The sequence below is a fragment of the Mus caroli genome, unplaced genomic scaffold (genome assembly GCF_978045245.1).
Source record: "Mus caroli unplaced genomic scaffold, Mus_caroli_1 scaffold_8, whole genome shotgun sequence".
NCBI lineage: Eukaryota > Metazoa > Chordata > Mammalia > Rodentia > Muridae > Mus > Mus caroli.
Window position 1 is genome coordinate 39,239,591 of NW_028227263.1, and position 22,288 is coordinate 39,261,878.

At 42.2% G+C, this 22,288-nt stretch overlaps 1 protein-coding gene across 1 annotated transcript; it reads right to left on the reverse strand.

The window, feature by feature from the left end:
- Positions 1-11,147: 11,147 nt before the first annotated feature.
- Positions 11,148-12,858, reverse strand: Rbmxl2 (RBMX like 2). The gene has a single exon (XM_021168052.1). The coding sequence runs from the start codon at positions 12,558-12,560 to the stop codon at positions 11,403-11,405; it is 1,158 nt and encodes a 385-aa protein (XP_021023711.1). The 5' UTR covers positions 12,561-12,858; the 3' UTR covers positions 11,148-11,402.
- Between the last annotated feature and the right edge of the window lie 9,430 nt (positions 12,859-22,288).

Sequence of the window (22,288 nt, forward strand, 5' to 3'; positions counted from 1 at the left end):
AGTTGTTGCAGAAAACAAAGTATGAAGCAGAGACTGAAGGAATGACCATTCAGAGACTGCCCCACCTGGGGATCCATCCCATGTACAACCACCGAACCCAGACACTATTGTGGTTGGCAACAAGAGTTTGCTGATAGGAGCCTGATATAGCTGTCTCCTGAGAGGCTCTCTGCCAGTGCCTGACTAATACAGGAGTGGATGTTCACAGTCATCCATTGGACAGAGAACAGGGTCTCCAATGAAGGAGCTAGGTTAAAGGACCCAAGGAGCTGAAGGGGTTTGCAGCCCCGTAGTAGGAACAACAATATGAACTAACCAGTATCCCAAAGCTCCCTGGGACTAAACCACCAACCAAAGAAAACACATGGTGGGACCCATGGCTCTAGCTGCATATGTAGCAGAGGATGGCCTAGTCTGTCATCAATGGGAGGAGCGACCCTTGGTCCTGTAAAGGTTCTATGCCCCAGTATAGGGGAGTGCCAGGGCCAGGAAGTGGAAGTGAGTGGGTTGGTGAGCAGGGGTAGGGGGCAGAGGGTTTTCAGAGGAGAATCCAGGAAAGGGGATAACATTTGAAAAGTAAATAAGGAAAATATCTAATAAAAAATTACAGGAAGCAACTATCATTGGTCTTTAATATATCTCAACATCAATGGACTCAGTTCTCCAATAAACAGACATAGGCTAACAGACTAGACATATAAATAGGACCAAGCAGTTTTTTTGCATACAAGAAATACCTCAGTAACAAAGACAGACACTACCTCAGACTAAAAGGCTGGAATAAAATTTCCCAAGCAAATGGTCCCAAGAAACCAGCTGGAGTAACCATTCTAATATCCAATAAAATTGACTTTCAATCAAAAGTAATCAAAAAAGATGTGAAGGACACTACATACTCAGCAAAGGAAGTTCTCATCATTGAAGTTCTAGCCAGTGCAATTAGACAACAAAAGGAGGTCAAAGGGATACAAATTGGAAAGGAAGTATGATAGTATACATAAGCAACTTCCCAAAATTCGACCAGAGAGCTCCTATAGCTGATAAACAACTTAAGCAAAGTGGCTGGATATAAAATTAACTCAAATCAATAGCCTTTTTCTACAAAAAGATAGATGAGCTGAGAAAGAAATTAAGCAAACAACACTCTTTACAAAGGTCACAAATAATATATCTTGGCATAACTCTAACCAAGCAAGTGAAAGATATGTATGACAAGAACGTCAAGTCTCTGAAGAAAGAAATCAAAGAAGACCTCAGAAGATTGAAAGATCTCCCATGCCCATGAATCAGTAGAATTAACATACTAAAAATGGCCATCTTACCCCAAGCAATCTATATATTCAATGTAATTCCTATCAAAATTCCAACTCAATTCATTACAGAGACAGAAAGAGCAATTCTCAACATCATCTGAAATAACAAAAAACCCAGGATAGTGAAAACCATTCTCAACAAAAGAACATCCCTGATCTCAAGCTGTATGGCAGAGCAATAGTGATAAAAACCACATGCTATCAGTACAGAGACAGACAGGTAGATCAGTGGACTAGAACTGAAGACCCAGAAATAAACCTATACACCTATGGTCACTTGATCTTTGACAAAGAAGCCAAATGCATACACTGGAAAAAATTACAGCATTTTTAACAAATTATGTTGGTCTAACTGGTGGTCTATATGTAGAAGAATGCAAATTGATCCATTTTCATCTCCTTGTACAAAGCTCAACTTCAAGTGGATGAAAGACCTCCCCATGAAACCCCGACACGTTGACTCTAATAGAAGAGAAAGTGGGAAGGAATCTTGAACACACTGGCAAAGAGGAAAATTTCCTAAACAAACACCAATGGCTCAGGCTCTAAGATCAACAATTGACAAATGGGACTAATGAAACTGAAAAACTTCTGTAAGGCAAGGGACACTGTCAATAGGACAAAACAGCAACCTACTGATTGGAAAAAAGACCTTGACTAACCCCACATCTGACAGAGAGCTAATATTCAAAAAATACAAAGAACTCAAGAAGTTAAGATGTCAGAAAACCAAATAACCCAATTAAAAAATGGGGTGCAGAGCTAAACAAAGAGTTCTCACCTGAGGAATCAACTAACTGAACTTCAGAGCTCCCAGGGTCTAAACCATCAACCAGAGAGTATCCATGTCTCTAACTACATATGTAGCAGAGGACTACTTTATCTGGCATCAGTGGGAGGGGAGGTGCTTGGTCCTGTGGAGGCTTGATGACCCAGAGAATGGGGATGCTAGAGGGGTGAGGTGAGAGTGGGAGGGGAGCACACTCTTAGAGGCAAAGGGAAGAGGATGGGATGGAGGTTCGTGAAGGGGAAACCTGGAAGGGGGAAAACATTTCAAATATAAACAAAATGCTTAACAAATTTTTTTTTTTTAAAAAGAGAAATACTAACTGCAGATGATATCTGAGGAAGAATGGAGTATGTACCCTTTCACCTTGAACTGTCACAACAAATACAGAAATCTAGCTTTGAGCACCAATATATCACTTTCTGTTTTAGCTGCTCTTTATTAACTGAGCTATCTCCCCAGCCTGAGTCATAGGAAATCATTAGGAAAGGACTACACCTCTCCCTCATACAGCACCAGAAGAGTGCTTGTTGCAATAGTCCTGGGTTAATTCTAGACAATGCACTGCCCGATTGACATCTTAAATATCAGTTCCTGTTCTGGTTCCATAGTAGTTTTGTCCTACAGAGCTAGGGCCAAGTTATCTTCATCTTGACTTATCCTCTATGGGTTTATGAGCACAGGTACTTATAAAATGAACATGCATAAAATCCGATATATTTTAGCAAAGCACACCCCTCCTCCTAGGCTCATAAATCTAGCTTTGTTGTTAATCCTTTCTAAAACACATGAAGCTTGGGTATTTAATCCAAATATATTAGTTACACATTTACCCCAATGAAAATAATAAAGATAAATACAGCAGTGTTATTGCTGAGGCTATAAAATCCATTTGGTAAAAAGCAATCTTCTTAGTTTGCAATTTCAGTCCATTAAAATGTTCATGAAATATTTATTTATTTTGTTTGTATGTTTTTTTTGAGACATTTTTTCCTATGTAGCCTTGGCTGTCCTGAACTCTCTTTGTAGTCCATGCTGGCCTCAAATTCAGAGATATACCTGCCTCTTTTTCAACTCTCCGTTATGATGTATTTTTAGAGTCCTATGTCAAAAATATTGCACTAAATATAAACATACAAGTTTATCAAAATTCTATTTTACCCCTGCATTCTCTTTAGGCTCATTTCTAGTTTTCAATTTTTCTATGACAAAGCAAAAGCTTGTTCTTGCTGCTAGTGTAAAGTGTTTTCATTTGTAGTATTACTTGTAAGGTCAATTCCAATTTTGTTGTTTTGTTTCTCACCGGGATAAGAGATACTAAAATGGAGACAAAATTAGTGTCTCTGCTGCATTTCTGCCGTTTGAGTAATGTTTAAGCTCTATAAGGTACTAATGGTCACTAAACAAGTGAAGAGTTGACTTAAGATAACCCTGATCTCACACAGTGGCTTCCTGTCAAAAGGACCCTGGCCCTTCATTATTCTTTGGTGGGTTGGACGTTTTCTTAGAAACCAATGAGTATCTGAGAAGTAGAATTGTATTCCTAGATTACCTAAACATCTAGAGTGATTACTATCCCAAGAATACCATCCAAAGATTGATAGATGGCTACAACTATGCAGTCTTTCTGTCTGTCTCTGTCTGTCTCTCTCTCTGTGTAGTGCAAGTGCATTGTTAGAGATCACTAGGCAAGCAATCTACTAACTGAGCTACTTTCTCAGGCCCCAAAACACACTCATAATGAAATAGCATGCACACACACACACACACACACACACACCCCTGGAATATTGTAATGATTGAATTTTCTGGCACAAATTTAAGATTGGAGACAAACTTAGTTTTATATGTAAATGTTAACAGAAAAATAAGATAGTAGATAATATGAGAGTAGATGGTGTCTTCACACAATGGGGAAATTAGGATTTATCTCATAGATTGTAGTCAGTGGATTGTTGCCTGTGAAGTAGTTCAAAAATTCAAAGATCAGAATAATAGACTTAAGGAACAGTGAGAAACATTTAAATTTACATCCAGACAAATGACACCAGAAAGCAATCATAAGGGCTTTGTCACAACATTGTAGTAAATCTGAATTTGATTCTGAATGTGATAATCAAAACCCACTATATTCTTTGTTTGAGACAGGTCTCAGGTATCCCAGAGGTTAGCCTCAAGCTTGTTATGTAGCACAGTACTGGGATTACAGGCATGTGTCAACAAACTTGATTTACACAGTTGTGGGAGGCAAGCACTCTACCAATTGAGCTACAGCCCTGGCCAAAAACACTGTAGTTTTCAACATTATCAGTTCCAATTAAATACTTTTGTGAGATTTCTAAGCCTGAAATACTGTCAGGCTGACAAGTAAAATAGCAATTATGAAGAAGTTTAAGATAAACATAATTGAGAAGCTAGGGCCAGTATTGGAGCTCAACAGGTAAAAAGCACTTGTCATACAAACTTGACAAACTGCTTGACTCTGGATTCTTGGAACCCATATCAAAAATCCAGACATAGTAGCCAGTGACTAAATCCCAGTAGACAGGGGCTGGAGACGGGCATTTTGCCACAGAGGCCAGCTATCCTGGGAGTACATATGCAACTTTAAACAAGAGAGACCTTTCCTCAAAACAAAAGGTGATGGTTGAGAGCTGAGGTGTCCCGACTTCCACATATATGGGATAGCACAGGAGCATATCCACATGCTTAAAAATTTATACATACACATGCATGCAAAAATAATTTACAAACAATGAGCTAGATTCAACTAAGTAGAGCATCACTGACACCTGATGTCTTCTTATTCCATCTATTACTGTTTCCATGGATGTAAATTACAAAACATTCAATACTTTTTGTAAACCAAGTATTATGTTGGTCTGATATGTTAAATTAACCTACCTGTTAATATTAATTGTATTTCTGTCCATTCAGTACTTTTATGTAATTCTAAAAGGAAGAAGACATTTCCTACTCAGAGTGAGAAGTGAGTTATGTGCATGACATAAAAGAGAGGCTGGGGCTGATTATATTGATATAGCTGTTGTAGCACAATGGCTTCAGGTAGACTAGCCAAGTAAAACTCCAGACTCTAGAGACCAATTAATCAAATTAAAATTACTAGTTTCTTAAATTTACGCTGTCTTACTGACTCTAGAGAAATAAGCTGTTATGCTCTGAAAAGGCTGGTTACAGAGATATTTTATAGCAAGTATAGGAGAACCTTTGGAATAAGCATGAGAGCAGCCCCTGGCTGAGCCAAAAAAGGTTAAAGGGACCACAGTTCTATGCTCAGATAGAAATGAATATATGAGGAGGCTGGAAAGAGAGGTGGCTCCATGCCTCAGAAGGTGTGTGGAAGGAACTATTGAGCTTTTGGTGACATCTAGTGGACCATTTCTGTAGCCTTTACTCAATGCCAGGAAGCAAACATATCTAACTACTCAGCTTCTTCAAACAGCAGAGCTATTTCAAACAGAAAGTCTAGCCCTTACTGCACACAGCATAGCCCTTGGCCTCCAATCTTTCTCTGGTCCAGTTCAGGTGACAGCAGTAAGACAAATGCAGCTGAGAGTGCCACACCTGCCTTCTGCCACCGAGCTGGCCCTCACATTTGTTGCTTTATATTTTGGCATTCCTCATTTCTGCTCTTCTGATAATAAACCTTAAGATATGTCCTTAATTACTTTTAGTGATTCATCTGCATCACTTTAACTTCATCTCTAAGCTCTCAGAAAAATTATTCTTATGTCCAGAGCTAGAGAAAATCAGTAAGAAAACTCCCTGTGTGCTACATCTAAATTTTATTCTCATGTAATTCTCATAGCAAACTGCTACTCATCTTTACATCTTATTTCAGTCATTACTTTCTCAAGGTTACATTTTCTGGTGTCCTATCACAAATTCTTACTGCCATTACCTCATTGTTAACTATAACATAATTAAATTTGTATAATTTAATCAGTCTGTTAACTCAGCTAGTAATGTACCTGTCCAGCATGCACAAAGCCCTGTCTTCAATCCCCTGCATAAAATGGGTTGGTAGCACATGCCTGTAATTCCACCAACTTGGGAGAATTAAGAAGCTCTGGACCCCAAGGTCATTCTTAGATATAAAGAAGAGTTTGAGGCCTGCCTGGACCTTGCTGAGAGAGAGAGAATCCTTTAAGAAACTTGTGTATGTGGAGAGAGAGAATCCTTTAAGAAACTTGTGTGTGTGTGTGTGTGAGAGAGAATCCTTTAAGAAACTTGTGTATGTGGAGAGAGAATCCTTTAAGAAACTTGTGTGTGTGTGTGTGTGTGAGAGAGAGAGAGAGAGAGAGAGAGAATCCTTTAAGAAACTTGTTTATGTGGAGAGAGAGAATCCTTTAAGAAACTTGTGTGTGTGTGTGTGTGTGTGAGAGAGAGAGAGAGAGAATCCTTTAAGAAACTTGTGTATGTGGAAAGAGAGAAGAGAGAGAGAGAGAGAGAGAGAGAGAGAGAGAGAGAGAGAGAGAGAGAGAGAATCCTTTAAGAAACTTGTGTATGTGGAAAGAGAGAATCCTTTAAGAAACTTGTGTGTGTGTGTGTGTGTGTGTGTGTGAGAGAGAGAGAGAGAGAGAGAGAGAGAGAGAGAATCCTTTAAGAAACTTGTGTATGTGGAGAGAGAGAATCCTTTAAGAAACTTGTGTGTGTGTGTGTGTGTGTGTGTGTGTGAGAGAGAGAGAGAGAGAGAGAGAGAGAGAGAGAGAATCCTTTAAGAAACTTGTGTATGTGGAAAGAGAGAATCCTTTAAGAAACTTGTGTGTGTGTGTGTGTGTGTGTGTGAGAGAGAGAGAGAGAGAGAGAGAGAGAGAGAGAGAGAGAGAGAGAGAGAGAGAATCCTTTAAGAAACTTGTGTATGTGGAGAGAGAATCCTTTAAGAAACGTGTGTGTGTGAGAGAGAGAGAGAGAGAGAGAGAGAAAATCCTTTAAGAAACTTATGTATGTGGAGAGAATCCTTTAAGAAACTTGTGTGTGTGTGTGTGTGTGTGTGTGTGTGTGTGTGTGTGTGTGAGAGAGAGAGAGAGAGAGAGAGAGAATCCTTTAAGAAACTTGCCCAAGCAAATGAATTCCACAATGAAGGTAGCACCTGTGCACAAATGTTGTCTCCATTAAGCAAAGAGAGAGAGAGAGAGAGAGAGAATCCTTTAAGAAACTTGCCCAAGCAAATGAATTCCACAATGAAGGTAGCACCTGTGCACAAATGTTGTCTCCATTAAGCAAGTGGCCTCCAGGCAATAAGGGGAAGGTGGACTGCTGCTTCCTTCCCCACCCCTGTGCACCCTAAAACAAACAAACAAACAAACAAACAAACAAAACAAACAAAACAAAACAAAACTTTCCCAACAGGCATTCAGCTCAGTGGGGTCACTGCTTTTAGTGCTCTGCAATTGCTCTTGAGGTAAGTTTTATGCTGGATAAATGACATTCCGTGTTCTCTATATATATTTGTTGGATCTTTAAAAACTCATTTTTAGAAGGTCTATCCTGTGACAGAAATTATCCTTAGAACCAACATCACTGCATAAACAACAGGCAGATTCTAAAAGGAATTTTTTTTAACCTCCATAGGGAATTTATGTATATAATACAGCCTGATTCTGTTTGGTCAGTTCTAAATTCTGCTCCAAGGAGAAAAACATTAATGAGAGCAGTGTCACTGTCCCTGAAAAGGAATATTTTAAGAAAATGAAATCTCATTGCTCTCAAAATATAAACTAAAAGGGGATGTGTGTGGAAACCACATACTTAAAGAAATGTCATAGCAGCCCTAGCGAGTTATAAATAGCTTCAACATTAAGATTACTATTCATTAAGTAATGTTAATTGCAGAAAAGTTTTTGTTTGCTTCCCAAATAAATATGGATTTAGTGTGGAAAGGCATACCTGTAGTCTAAAGCACCTGGGAGAGAGTGACAGGTGGGACAGGAATTCAAGATCTTCCTTGCCGGCTTGTAAATTTAAGGCTAGAGGTCTAAGACTATCTCAAAAAACTGCAACTTCCTAAAATTTGGAATAAAGATATTCAAATTATATTCAAGGTAGTAACCCAGTTCAGGATAGGAAGTGTCAAACATATCACCTGTACTCATGAGAACAAAAGAAAAATCACTGTAAATATAAGTGTTTCACTTTGTTTGGTTATATGTCATGTACAGTGCAAATCTTTAATTTTAATACTAAAATTTCTGTGAAATGTTTTAAACTTATATGAGATGTCAATGTTCAAGCCATAGAAATGTTAATTGGAAAGTTTTCATATACTATATTCTGACTATGATTGCCCCTCCCCTAACTTCTTCCAGATCCTTTCCACCTCCCCATATATTGTTATTCTTAAAAAATTTATTTTTGAGATAAGATGTCACTATGTAAATCTAGGGTGACCTCAACTCATAAAGCTTCTTTCTCTACCTCATGGGACACAAGTAAAACCCATCATTTAAAAAAAAAAAAAAAAAGAGTAAAAAGCATAGAGCATTAGATTCAGCTAAAATCTCCTTTTCCTCCCAACACTAAATATCCCTATTATATCACTCCAATAACGCTTTCTGGTTTTAGTATATTTATGCAGTTTTCCCCTCCTACCACATTGTTTATACTTACCTATGTTGATCACGTGGATCTGGTCAATTCACCTGAGCTTCTGGGTGGAACTTCATCCTCTGTTGAACAGTTCCTGATAAGCCGTTTACACCTTTTAAATACCCAAGAGGGCTCTAAAAGACCAGTTTGTACAGAACTCCTTGTGTACTTGTGCATTTTTTAGGGCATTTTCTTGAAAGAAAATTTCTGGATCATGAGTGTGCATAACTCCTTGTGTGCTTGTGCATTTTTTAGGGCATTTTCTTGAAAGAAAATTTCTGGATCATGAGATACACACCCTTCAGCTTTACTAGGCACTGCCAATTTACTTCCAAAGTGGCTGTATCCACTTCTACACTTACTAGGAAAGCATGGGTCTTTTTGCTCAATTGTCCTTGCCATTTTTAAAAACTGAATTGCAAAGCATTCTTTTGGAAGCTATTTCAATATAAAAACATCTTCCAATTGATTTGACATTTCATTTTTTTAACAGTACCTTTATCTCAAAATATCTTAAGAGTGTGGAAATTATATCAACACTTTCCTTTAGGTTTGGGCTTTTGTCTTTAAAAAGAATTCTCTACCCAGCTATGGTGAATGGAGTTTTCCTCTTCAGAATTGTTTTCAAACCATCTAGAACATATTTCTGTGTATTGTGTGAGTTAAAGAATCTGATTTTTATCATTTGCAAATCAACAGTCATTTTTAAATTGTCCATTCTTTCATCATTGACTTTTAAAGCTACTTCTATCATATGACAATGCTTGTATCTGTAAATGGGCCTGTTCCTAGGCTCATGATTTTGGCCTACTGATCCTATTCTTGTCTGTTGATAAATATACAGCTTAAATTGCTAGAGCTTTGTAATACATCTTGTTATCTGTTATACTTGGTATCTCCAAGTACTTTCTCAATACTGTTTTGGCTCTTCTTGTTCTTTATTCCATCATGTAAATTTTAGAATTAGCTATATCTTCCATTATCTTTAAAAAAAAACTTCCTTCATAATTTGTTGAGATAAAGCTAGTTTTGTTTTGGGTTTAGCTTACCAAATATTAACATTGCATCGATGATCAGCAATAAATGACCTTATTAAGGAGGGAAGGGGAGCTATGAGAAAAAATGTTGTGATTTCACTTGAGTTGTACTGTTTTTTTTTTTTTTTTTTTTCAAATTACTTGGTGAGATTGAGAAGTTATGGTAAGCCTTCTCAATCGTGAGCAAACACAAATTTCCATTTGTTTAGTTCTTCTTTTGTCCTTTAATAAATATCATTTCCCCATAAACATCTTAGGAGTTTTGCTAGAATAATTCCTGGATTTAAAATTTCTATTTGCTGTATTTCGTCTTCTGAGCCATTATATGGCAAATCCTTTAATTCATCTACTACATTGCCAAAAAAACCCACCCTTGTTCTAGGATTGTGTGTGTTGTATTCAGAGCTCAAGACTTGTTGTTCAGGTGTCCATCTGTTTCCTCCAGCAATATTACACTGAAAAACAAGATCTATACCATTTCTCACATAAGCAGGGGGATTCCACTGGTATTTCTTGACCTAAGTTTGGGGTGGAAAGAGGTGACATGTCTCTCCTGAAGTATCTTGAAAGGAGCCTCTCTGATTTTTTTTTCTGCCCAAACCTCCCTTTTCAGTGGGGGAATACTCAACACACCCTTTGCTCTTTTCCGACAGTTGACCCTGCCCCTTCATAGTAGTTTGAGGTTCTCAGATGTTGAAATGCAATCTTTCAGGGATTCTCTGACCTTTGTTCCTGAGCTTTACCCAGGGGGAAGAAGCCCAATTTTCTCCACCTGAACCAGGATCTATATCGGAGTTAGGAATGGAAGTCACTATGATTCCCAAATCCACCATGGCACATTTCTTAATAACTTATTAATGGTAAAAATAAATGCTATCAATAGGTAATTTTGGGTTGTTTTGTTTTTCAGCTTTGTGGCTGGTTGGTCAAATTTTAAATTTAGTATTCCATCGATGTTCCAATCATGTAAATGCTATCTTGGGGAAGGAAGAGACAGGAGATTCTGCAGATCTCCAAAGAAAAAGCAAAATCGGCAAAACAGTCAAAAAAAGTTAAATAGCCAGCATCCACTTGCTTTTGACTCATAGATTGAATGGCACCTTCTTTACACAGCGTCTGGTCTAAGTGGGTTTGGTTGCTGTTTGGTTGGTTTTTAGTACTGGAAACGGATTCAGTTTGAAAGACACTTTGAAATGGAGTAGCAAACACCAATTCCCCCCAACTCTTTCTCCCCAATCCCCAGTTTGGTCTGAGGGGCACGATCCTTTTTCCGCTTTAGGTGGGCAAGATTTCTGTGCAAAGACCTTAGACCGTTTGCCTCATTTATCAGGCAAATTTGGAAGGGAAGAAGCCTTTACGGGAACTATTTTGAACGAGAAGGAAGACTACTACGCAGCAGGTTCAAGTCATACTTTTAACAGGAGCTTGTTGAAACGTTAACAATTCCAAAATGAAATTAAACGAGTTTTAACTTTTTTTTTTTTTTTTGCCTCTCAAATGCATAAAAATGCAGAGGAAGTTAACAAGGGGGGAAAAAATCTTAAAACGGTAAAAATAAGAAAAACAACTCTTCTTAGGACTAGTCCTTGGATGAGTTACCAGGAAACTGATTCTTCTTGTTCTTGACTTCGATTGCCAGTCCTGAGGCCAGCGGGCTCAGTACCTGCTCCGGCCTCCCCCTCGCTCCAGGCGGCTTCCCACGCGGCCTCCGCCCCTCGGGGGCGCCCGGCGGCCCGAGCGGCTGTAGGAATCCCGCGGCGCCGGGCAGTTTCGTTCTACAGACGGCGGCAGCCCGCGCTCCGGCCTACCCACGCGCTCACGGCCACTCGAGTAGCGCTCGCTGCGGTAGCTATCGCGGCCGCTGTAGCCGTCGGGCGAGCAGCCTCGGTACTCGTCATAGCGGCCCCCGCCGTAAGATGGCGGTGGACCTCGGGCAGGGCCGGCGCCGCGCGGGTCCCCGTAGCTGTCGAAGGGGTCGCGGTAGGAGCCTCCGCTAGGATGCTCGTAGTCGCGCTCGCGGCCGCCGTAGCCGTCGCGCTCGCAGTAGCCCCGGGAAGGGCATTCGTCTCGCGCGCTCGAGTGGCCATAGTCGCGGTAGGTGTAGTCGCGGGGCGAGGGCGCGAAGTCGCGCGGGTCCCGGGTGCTCGGGTAGTCGCGGCTCGAATAGCTCTCCCGGGGCGAGTAGCCCTCGTCGCGCGGGCCCAGGTACGGGTCCCGGCGCGGCGGTGGAAGCTCCCGGCGCGGCGGGCCCCCGTAGCCGTCTCGTCCCCGGGAGCCCGCCGCCCGCCCGCGAATCCCCGCGCCGCTGCGCGCGGGGCCCGACGGCGCTGCTCTCTTGGGCGGAGGCCCGGCGCGGCGCGGCGGCGGCCCGCGCTTCAGTGGCATGGGGGCCCGCGAAGGCCGCAGGTCGAAATCCCCCGTGTAGCCGCCTTCGTCGACTGACCCGCCCCGGGAGGGAGGGCGCCTCGGGCCGCCGCCACGGGTCCCGCGCAGGCCCCTCGGGCGGCCGCGGCTTCGGGGAGGAGGGGGCCCGCGCCGGCCGCTCTCGAACACCGGCTTGGTGGCTTGGGCCACTTTGATGGCCTTACCATCCAGGGACTTGCCGTTCATGTCTCGGGCTGCGGCCTTGGCGTCCGCGGGGTTCTCGAAGGTGACGAAGGCGAAGCCTCTGGACTTGGAGGTTTCCCGGTCCTTCATCAGGAGCACCTCGATGATGCGGCCATACTTGCCAAAAGCGGCTTCGAGGCCCTTCTCGTCGGTCTCGAGGTTGAGACCGCCGATGAAGAGCTTTCCTGGACGGTCGGCTTCAACCATGTCGGCAGCAGCGACGGCAGCAGCGGCGATTGAGGTGGTGAAGAGCAGAGAGATGGCGCGACACTGAGCTCCTCCGCTGGTCCAGACCGCCTCCTACCGGTCGAGGGGCGCTGTGCGTAGGCGGGAGGGCGGAAGGCAGGGCCCGGCGGCCCCTGAGCCACGGGCGACTCCTGCCTGTGATTGGTCGGCAGGTCCGCACCTCAAGCGAGTGTCTCGGGGAGGCGGAAACTGGTTTGTGGCTTCGGTGGGCTCTCCCGGCTCACTCAGCCCGCCCTGGCTTCGGCCCTGTCCCAGAAGCGTGGCTGAATTCAAAAGCCGTTAGGGGAAGAAGAAATAAAGTTCCATTGCTCTTAATGAGAAGAATCCCAAGGCATTCCAAACCTAGTTACCCACACGAGTTTAAAACAAACAAACAACCCCCTGGAATATGAGATTAGGAGTCGTTTAAAAGATTTAGAATGGAGTTTGTATATAAAGCTTAGTCATGAGATATGCGGGGGTTTATTTTCTCCCCTGAAGGGAAGAAGGTGTTGAAAGGTGAATCAATAGTGGAATAGATGGATTTATTATTATTGTTGTTATTATTATTTACTTAAACCTTTGTCCGTTTGGTCTCATATGTATACACGAAAATGGTTTTCACATTTCTTCCTGCCAGTTTGTAAGGTTTAATCCTAACCATGATTATCTTGTCTATTTCTCCTCCTTTTTAAAACTTCTCTTATAAAATGGTTTTTCATATTTTTCCTCAGCTGTGGAAGAAGTTTCTTATTCCATTTTCTCTAATGTTCTCTAAGTTTATAAATGTGCTTAGTTTGATGCTTAATCTTTCACGGGTGTGTGTATCCATGTAACCATTACCCACACACATCAAGATGCCTACCAGTCCCCTCGCTGGAACTCTCCCATTGTATTTCCAACAGAACAGTGCCTGCTTTCTCACAATTGGGCTCATTATTTTCTCATCTACCACAGATGGAATTTTCCTGTTCTTTGGCTTTATATAAATTTACTTCTGTAATCACAATGAACTCTTGTGATTTTGCTGATTCACCCAGCATATTTTGTGATTTATCATCTATGTGGCTTGTGTGATATTTTTAAAATATTTCTTATATAGTTCTTTCACATCCTTTCTCCCTTTCTTTGGTGAACATTGGAACATCTATCACTCTGGAGAGTGCCTCCTTCCTAACCAAATAATTTTGGAAACCTGACCCCAAAATACATTTGGGTTCCATTTAATTCTATTTTGCACTGTTAACACCTTCATACAAGCTACAGACATATAACACAGTCTTTGATTAGGCTTCTTGGTATAGGGCTTCCTAAAACCCTTAGCATTTCTGGGAAAGAATGCCTTTTGTTATTTCTAGGGTATACTTGGTGCCCAAGGATGATGTGGTGATTTGAATGAGAATGGCTCTATAGAGTCACAGTTGAATGCTTACTCACCAGGGAGTGGAACGTTTGAGAAGGATTGGGAGGTGTGATCTTGGAACAGTTGGGTCACTGGGTGTGGGCTTTAAGGTTTCAAAAACCCATGCCAGGCCCAGTGTCTTTCTCTCTCTGTCATCCGCCCCCCCCCCCATCTTCGACAAGGATCAGAATGTAACTGTCACTTACTACTCTAGTGCCATGCATACCTGCCTGCCACCACACTCTTCACCATGATGATAATGAACTAACCTTTGGAAGCTGTAATCAAATCCCAGTAAAATGCTTTCTTCTATAAATTGCCTTGGTTATTGTGCCTCTTCACAGTAAATGATGTGTAAATAAATCATGTAAATGATGGTGGGGACCTAGATAACTTTTGTGTGAGATTTGATCACTTAACCAACCCAGTGATAAGAACATAAGAACTTTTGTGCTCCTGAGGAGGAGGAAGGGACCAGGGATACACACACACACACACACACACACACACACACACACACACACACACACACACCATTAATGTGCTGCAGTAGAAATTTGGAGCTGAAAGAATAATACTTATTTATTAAGGCTTACTTTCCCCTTAGAATTAATTTTGGAATAGTGTGAAATTATGCTAGATTTATATTGATAGTGTCTTGGACACAGAACTCAATTGACCAGTAAAGAGTTATATAGTTATGTTTAGGAGTTCTAAGGCTAGTGTTTTTCCTGCTTGGAAAACCACCACTGTGTTTAAAGAGAGCAAAAGAGCTCTGGGTGTTTGTGTGGTGGTTTGAATGAAAATGGTCCCCATAGATTATTGGGAGTGGTAATATTGTGAGGTGTGAGCTTGTTGGAGGAACTGTGTTTCTGGGGGTGAGCTTTGAGATTTTGAAACTCCAGCCAGACACAGTGGCTCACACTCTCTCTTCCTGCAGACTGCCCCTACAGGCGTAAAACTCCAGCATATCTGCCTACCTGCTACCATGCTTCCTGCCATGCTAACAATGGACTAAACTTCTGAACTATTAGTGAGCCCCAATTAAATGCTTTCCTTTATAAGAGTTGTTGTGGCAATAGTGTTTCATCATAGCAATTAAACCCTAAGACAGGGAGTCTAAATAAAATGCTGTTTTTCTAGCAGTCATAGAAGAATTTTGACAATGGTAAAAGCTCTAATGTGTGGGTTGTTAGTGACATCATGACACTATAGCTAGCCTGGCTATATGGTTAAGGAGAGGGATAATGAAAACCTGGACTTTAAGGGGACACCTATATGAACATCACTATGGGAATTTTGGAAAACTCTAGCATTAAAATAGAACATATTGATGTTCATAAAAGGAACTAACTTGGGAATAAGGTACAGTTGTATAGACCTGTAGTCTCTACTTGGGAGGTAGAGGCTGGAAAATTGCTTGACACTGGCAATCTGAAACCAGTATGGACAACCTTAACTCAAAGGAGAAAAAAAAAAGGCAAAACTGAAGCTTTTAGAAGGTGGCTGGAATTTACCAATGGATATAACTATACATTTGTCCATCTGATTTCTGAACTGACCCAAAGGAGTTGAGGGATTATGTTATAGGGAGCCCAATAGAGATGACCACATAGACACAGTTTATAGCCAATTAGAAGTCTTTATTCCAAATGGCCAGGACTATACTCAGGTTATTTAGGACCTAAGTATAATCCTGAACATTTAGAGCAAAAGGCTTTTTAAAGACAAAAACCACATTGTGGTATCTCACTCTGCTGTTTCCAGAGGAGATTTGTGCAAGCAGGCAGTTTAACAGAAGCTAAGATAAGTTAGCTGGAGTATCACGAATTCAAGTTCCTAGAATAGAGTTGGATAATTTTCCACTGAATTCTCCATCAGGGAGATCAAATTCTAGTTAAACCTGAAATGGCCTCAGGTTTGTCTTGACCTATCACAATTTAGTAATACAAAAAAATGGAGAAAGCTATATCATTTCATCCTGTATTGCTGAGATACACACCAGTATGAAAGACAGTCCTGGGAGTAGAAGAGACAGGTGCCATATTCCCTGTAGAGTTGCAGAACATAGCTGGTAGATAGGACTGATTTGGACCAGAAGTGTTTTTTCCCCTTATTTTACTTATTTCACTGGTGTTTAAGGTTGAATCTAGATTCTAGAGCATGCTCAGAAAGCCCTCTACCACTGAACTATATTCCTGACCTCTACCAACTTGTCTTGACAGAAAGATACACTGAGTGAACAGGGCTTTCCTTACCCCATAATGGATGCAAATGCTAAGAGTGCTAATAAAGAACTAGAATAGATGACATTGTATCAATGAGGACTTTCAAATTGCATTTCTTCAAACAAGGAACATGCTTGGATCCCACATTACAATAATGCACAGAGATGCTCTTTCAGGCCCAGTGCCAGAGATGGACATCATGGCAGAGTCTCTGAAGAGAATCAGGCCCCTGTGTCAGAAGAGGGAGCCTCTTCTTATTTATACTCCTTAAGGTTGGGGTGAGGTTTACAGTAGTAGCTGGCGGCCAAGTTCTACGATTTCTATGCAGAATGAGTGTGGCATGATAACCTTAACATCAATACCCTTAGATGTTAACTCACTTGGTGTCTGCAATGTCTCAGTGGGATGCCTGGCCCCTTCAGTGAGATGGGAAGAGCTGCTGTAAAGCATAGGTTAGATGCTAACATTATTTCCTGTTAGGATCTAGGGTGGAGAAATCCTGTACCATCCTAACACCCTGAAAGAGGTGTGCAGCAAGAGATTCCATCAAAAGATGACATGAAACCAGAAAGGAAGACACGCGATCTGGAGACCACCCACAGGGCCAAATGTGAACTGGCAGACTGGAATGGCTACAGATTATCTGACCAGCCACACTAACCCTAGCATCCTAAGATGAAACCTCAGGAAACTTGAGAGCACAGAAGCTCCGATGAGGAAAGAGATGTATTCATTATCAAAGAACAGAGACATTTCAAGAAAGAGTCATTGTCCTCCCTTAAAATTAGAAAAAAAGTGGGGGTTTCTATGTGCAGGTGGTATCCTGACAGGGATAGTTGGGGAATACAAGGAATAACCTGCAGGCCCTCCTTGGGTTGAAATCCCCAGGACAGTTAAAACTCCACCCCTTTCCTGTGGACTGGGAACTGCTGCTTCCAGTTCCTTCTGGGACTGAGTTCTGGTCCAGCCTTCTAGACATGAGAGCATTATGGCTCTCTCTGTGCCCCAAGTTCACTGACGATGAAGAAAGCAGCACTTCCTATGCTTAAAATTTAACTCTGAAAGCCAGAAAATGCCTACCACACAGTTTACCTTCTTACCCATTTTAGGTATAAAGTCCAGTTGTGTTAAGTACACCCACATTGTGTGTACTTTTGAGAACTCTACCTGACAAAATGAAAGTCTGTCAAACAACTTCTGACTCTTGATACCCCCAGCCTCTGGCAACTCCATTTTACTTTAATACATTTGACTACTGCACACTAATTACTCAAACAATATGGAATAAAACTCTAAATATTTCTCTTAGTTCACATTTGTGTTTTATCAGTCAATAATACTTATTCAATGTTGAAATATCAAGTCTGTCTGCTTCTAGGGACGCGGCTTCAGACCTCTCCCTGTACCCCATTAATTTATACATTTTATATCTTGATCACAGTTCCTCCTTCCCAATCCTCCCCTCGCAAGCCTCTCCCTCATTCCCCCATTCTCCCGTGAGAAGGGGAAGCCCCACATCCCAGGAACCACCTGAGCCTGGTACAACAAGTCAGTGCAGGACTAGGCACATCCTCTCCAATTGAGTTCAGACAAGGCAGTCCAGTAAGGGGAACAGGATCCACAGGCAGGCATCAGAGCCATCCCCTGCTCCAGTTGTTGGGGGACCTCCATGAAGACCAAGCTGCATATTTGCTATGGGGGGGTCCTAGGTCCAGCCCATATGTGCTCTTTGGTTAGTGATTCATTCTCTGGGGGCCCCACAATGTCCAAGTTAGTTGACTCTGTTGGTATTCTTGTGGAGTGCTGATCCACTCCAGGTCCCTCATTCCTTCCCTTAACTCTTCCACAAGACTACCTAAGCTTTCATGTTTGGCCGTGAGTCTCTTTATCTTTTCCAGTCAGCTTCTGGGTGGAGCCTCTCAAAAGACAGTTATGCTAGGCTCCTGTCTACAAGCCTAGCGGAGTATCATTAATAGTGTCATGGATTTGTTCTTGCCCATGGGATGGGTCTCAAGTTGGGCCAATCATTGGTTAGCCATTCCCTCAGTTTCTGCTCTATCTTTGTCCCTGTACATCTTGTACACAGGACACATTTTAAGTCAAAGTTTTTGTAGGTGGGTTGATGACTTTATTCCTTCACTAGGAGTCCTGCCTGGCAACAGGAGGTGGCCACTTCAGACTCCATATCTTTGATTCCTAGGAGTCTCAGGGAGAAACTCTATCATTGACTCCCTGGAGTACCCCCCAATTCTGTTAACTAGACCAGGCCTTTGTCCCTAGCTCTCCCTATACCTGATCCCCTTTCCCCGCCTCATCCCCTCTCCCAGTTCTTTCCCTCCATCCACCTGCAGGGATCATTTTATTTCCCATTTTGAGAGCTTCAAGCATCATCCCTTGGGTTCACCTTGTTATTTAGCTTCGTTGGGCCTATGGATTGTAGTATGAGTATCTTTTACTTTATGGCTAATATCCACTATAAGAGAGTACTACCATGCATGTCCTTTTGGGTCTGGATTACCTCACTCAGGGTATTTTCTAGTTCCAACCACTTGTCTGCAAATTTCATGATGTTATTAATAGCCAAGTAGTACTCCATTGTGTAAATGAACCATATTTTCTTTATTTATCAGTTGAGGGACATTGGGTGGTTTACAGTTGCTGGCTATTATGAATAAAACTGCTATGAACATAGCTGAGCAAGTATCCTTGTGGGATGATGGAGCATATGTTGGGTATATGTCTAGAAGAGTATAGGTGGGTCTTGAGGTAGAACTTTTCCCAATTTTCTGAGATGCTGCCAAATTGATTTCTAGAGTGGTTGTACAAGTTTTCACTCTCACCAGGAATAAAGAAGTGTTCCCCTTGCTCCACATCTTTGTCAACATGTTCTACCACTTGAGTTATTGATCTTAGCCATTCTAATAGGTGTAAGGTGGAATCTCAAGAGTTGTTTTAACTTATATTTTCCTTATGAGTAAAGATGTTGAACATTTATGTGTTTCTCAGCAATTAGAGAGTCTTTTATTGAGAATAATTGGGTTATTTGGCTTGTTGGTGTCTAGCTTCTTGAATTCTTTATTAGCCTATCAGATATAGGGTTGTTGAAGATCTTTTCCTATTCTGGAGACTGTTTAGGCCTATTAATGGTGGCTTCAGACTTGTTAATTTTTAAAATTTCTTAAATTTTTTACAATCCAGTCGTTAGCCCACTCCGGGTCTGCCCTCCCAAATTTCCTCATCCCATTCTTCCTCTGTCTCCAAGAGGATGTCCCACCCCTCCCAAACCCTACCCCACCCCACAATCCCTCCCTACTGCCTGGTCCTCAAGTCTCTAAAAGGTTATGCACATCTCTCACTGAGGCTGGATCAGGCAGTCCTCTGCTGTCTACGTGTTGTGGGCCTCAGATCAGCTATTGTATGCTGCCTGTTTGGTGGCTCAGAGATCTTAGGGGTCCAGGTTAGTTGAGACTGCTGGTCTTCCTATGGGGTCACCGTCCTCAGCTTCTTCCAGCCTTTTCCTAATTCAACCATAGGGGTGTGTGGCATCTGTCCATTGTTGAGTGTAAGTATCTGCATCTGACTCTTTCAGCTGCATGTTGGGGCTCTCAGAGGGTTGCCATACCAGGCTCCTGTCTGTAGGAACACCATAGCATCCAATAGCATAGTAATAGTGCCAGGTCATTGGTGCCTTTCCTTGAGATGGATTCTACTTTGGCCTGGTCACTGGACCTCCTTTCCATCAGTCTCTTTTCCATTTTTGTCTTTGCACTTTTTAGACAGGACTAATTCTGGGTCAGAGTTTTGACTTTGGGATGACAACCCCATCCCTCCACTTGATGCCCTATCTTTCTACTAGAGGTAGACTCGAGTTCCTTCTCCCCACTGTTGGGCATTTCATCTAAGGTCCCTCCTTTTCAGTCCTGAGAGTCTCTCATCTCCCAGGTCTCTGGTACATTCTAGAGCACCCCCCCCCCACCTCCTACCACCCAAGGTAGCATATTTCCATTCATTCTGCCAACCCTCAGGGCTTGTCTCCTGTCCCTGCCCCCAATGCCTAATTATGTTCCCCTTTCCCCCTCCTCCTCCCCTTGGGACCCAGGTCCCTCCCTCCCTCTGCTTTCCATGATTGCTTTCTTTTCCTTCCCAAGTGGGACTGAAGCATCCTCACCTGGGCCCTTTGGCTTGTTAACCTTCTTGAGTTTTGTGGATTGCATCCTAGGTATTCTGTGCCTTTTTTTTTTTTTTTTTGCTAATATACATTTATTAGTGAGCACATACCATACATGTTCTTTTGGGTCTGAGTTACCTCACTCAGCATGGTATTTTCTAGTTCCATCTATTTGCCTGCAAAACACATGATTCTTAATAGCTGAATAGTATTCCACTGTGTAAATGAACCACATTTTCTGTATCCATTCTTCCCTTGTAGGACATCTGGGTTGTTTCCAGCTTCTGGCTATAACTGGTAAGGCCACTATAAACATAATGGAGCACATGCCCCTGTGGTATGGTGGGGCATCTTTTGGGCATATGCCCAAGAGTTGTATTGCCTAAGCTGGGTCTTCAGGTAGATCTATTTCCAACTTTCTGGAATTCAATCTGGAGGTTCTCAGAGTGGTTGTACCAGTTTTCAGTCCCACTAGCAATGGAGGTGTTCTTTCTCCACATCCTTGCCAGTATGTGCTGTCACCTGAGTCTTTGATCTTAGCCATTCTGATTGGTGGAAGGTGGCATCTCAGGTACTTTAGATTTGCATTTCCCTGATCACTAAGGACCTTGAACAATTCTTTAAGTGTTTCTCGGCCAGTCAAGATTCCTCTGTTGTGAATTCGGTTTAGTTCTATATCCCATTTATTTGATTGGGTTGTTTTGTTATTTGGAGGTTAGTGTTTAGCCAAAATATGTGTAAAAAAAAAAAAAAAAAAAAAGCTTGGAATCACTCTTAAGTGGCAAGTTGACCTTTAAAACTGAAGGAGACTGCAACAGTGCTGTCCAGGGTCCTGCTGGGTGGCAATGGAAATCTGGCTGGGGCTGGCTGCTCTGCTCCATTCTGAGTCTAGAGACTCAAGGCTAGGGCTAGAGCAAATCCATCAGTGCTGTGCTCCTGTCTGAAGCAGTATGTGCCTCTCCCTCTGCAGACTTGCTCTGGGCTTCTGCCATTTGCTCAAGGCTAGCACTGTTTCCAGTGCACTCACCTCCTCCACACAGGTCCTGCCCCTCAGGTCTCAACCCATCCCACCCTGCTCTTAGTCACCCTCTCCCCACCCTTAACCCCCCTTCACTCTCACAAGTAGCCTTTCTTCTAAGTTCTCTCCCTGTAGCTACTCACTACCACCTCATCCACACTGAGCTTTGGCAGCACTCCCAGGGCAGAGCTTAAACTGTTCCAATTCACAGACATAGATGCCTCATAGGATTTTCATATTGGGTTTCCAGCCATCTTTCTAAGTAGCATCCCGAGCATTCCCACTCAATACCACCACCAAGCCACACATGATACCATGGAGAGGAAACTGCTTGGGTGAGCCTTTGCTGAATGCTCATTTGCCATGTCATGAATTATTTTATTGAGTCAGGATCGTAACTCCTGCTGCCCTGGAACTCACTTTGTACATCGGGCTCAACTTGAATCCAGAGATTGACATGCCTCTTCCTTCCAAGTGCTGAGTATTAAAAGCATGCACCACCATGCCTGGCTCCAAGTCACTAGTTTTTCCACCCCCACCACACACAGTTCTAGAATGGTTTGTTCTACAGCTTTACTTAATAGCTCCTAACAATCTTTCACAGATAACTACTGTGCCATTTTATCTAATGAATATTTTTATCTCCAATAGCCTTATGCCCTTTCAAAATTAAGCTCCCCTTTTGTAACAGGAGGCCACAGAGTACTCATTGAAGAATTTTATTCCTTCATCTACCTAAATCACTGATTCTCAACCTACTTAGAGGTTACTTAAAATGCTCACTTCTATGGAGAGTCACCCCAATATTCCTTTTCATTGATCCTAGTATGGAGTGTATATAAATCTACATTTAAAGACACAAGTGACTTTGACATTGGCAGCACTCAGCACACA

Coding starts and splice junctions, on each gene's coding strand:
- Rbmxl2 (XM_021168052.1), bottom strand. CDS start 12,560: ATGGTTGAAGCCGACCGTCCAGGAAAGCTCTTCATCGGCGGTCTCAAC.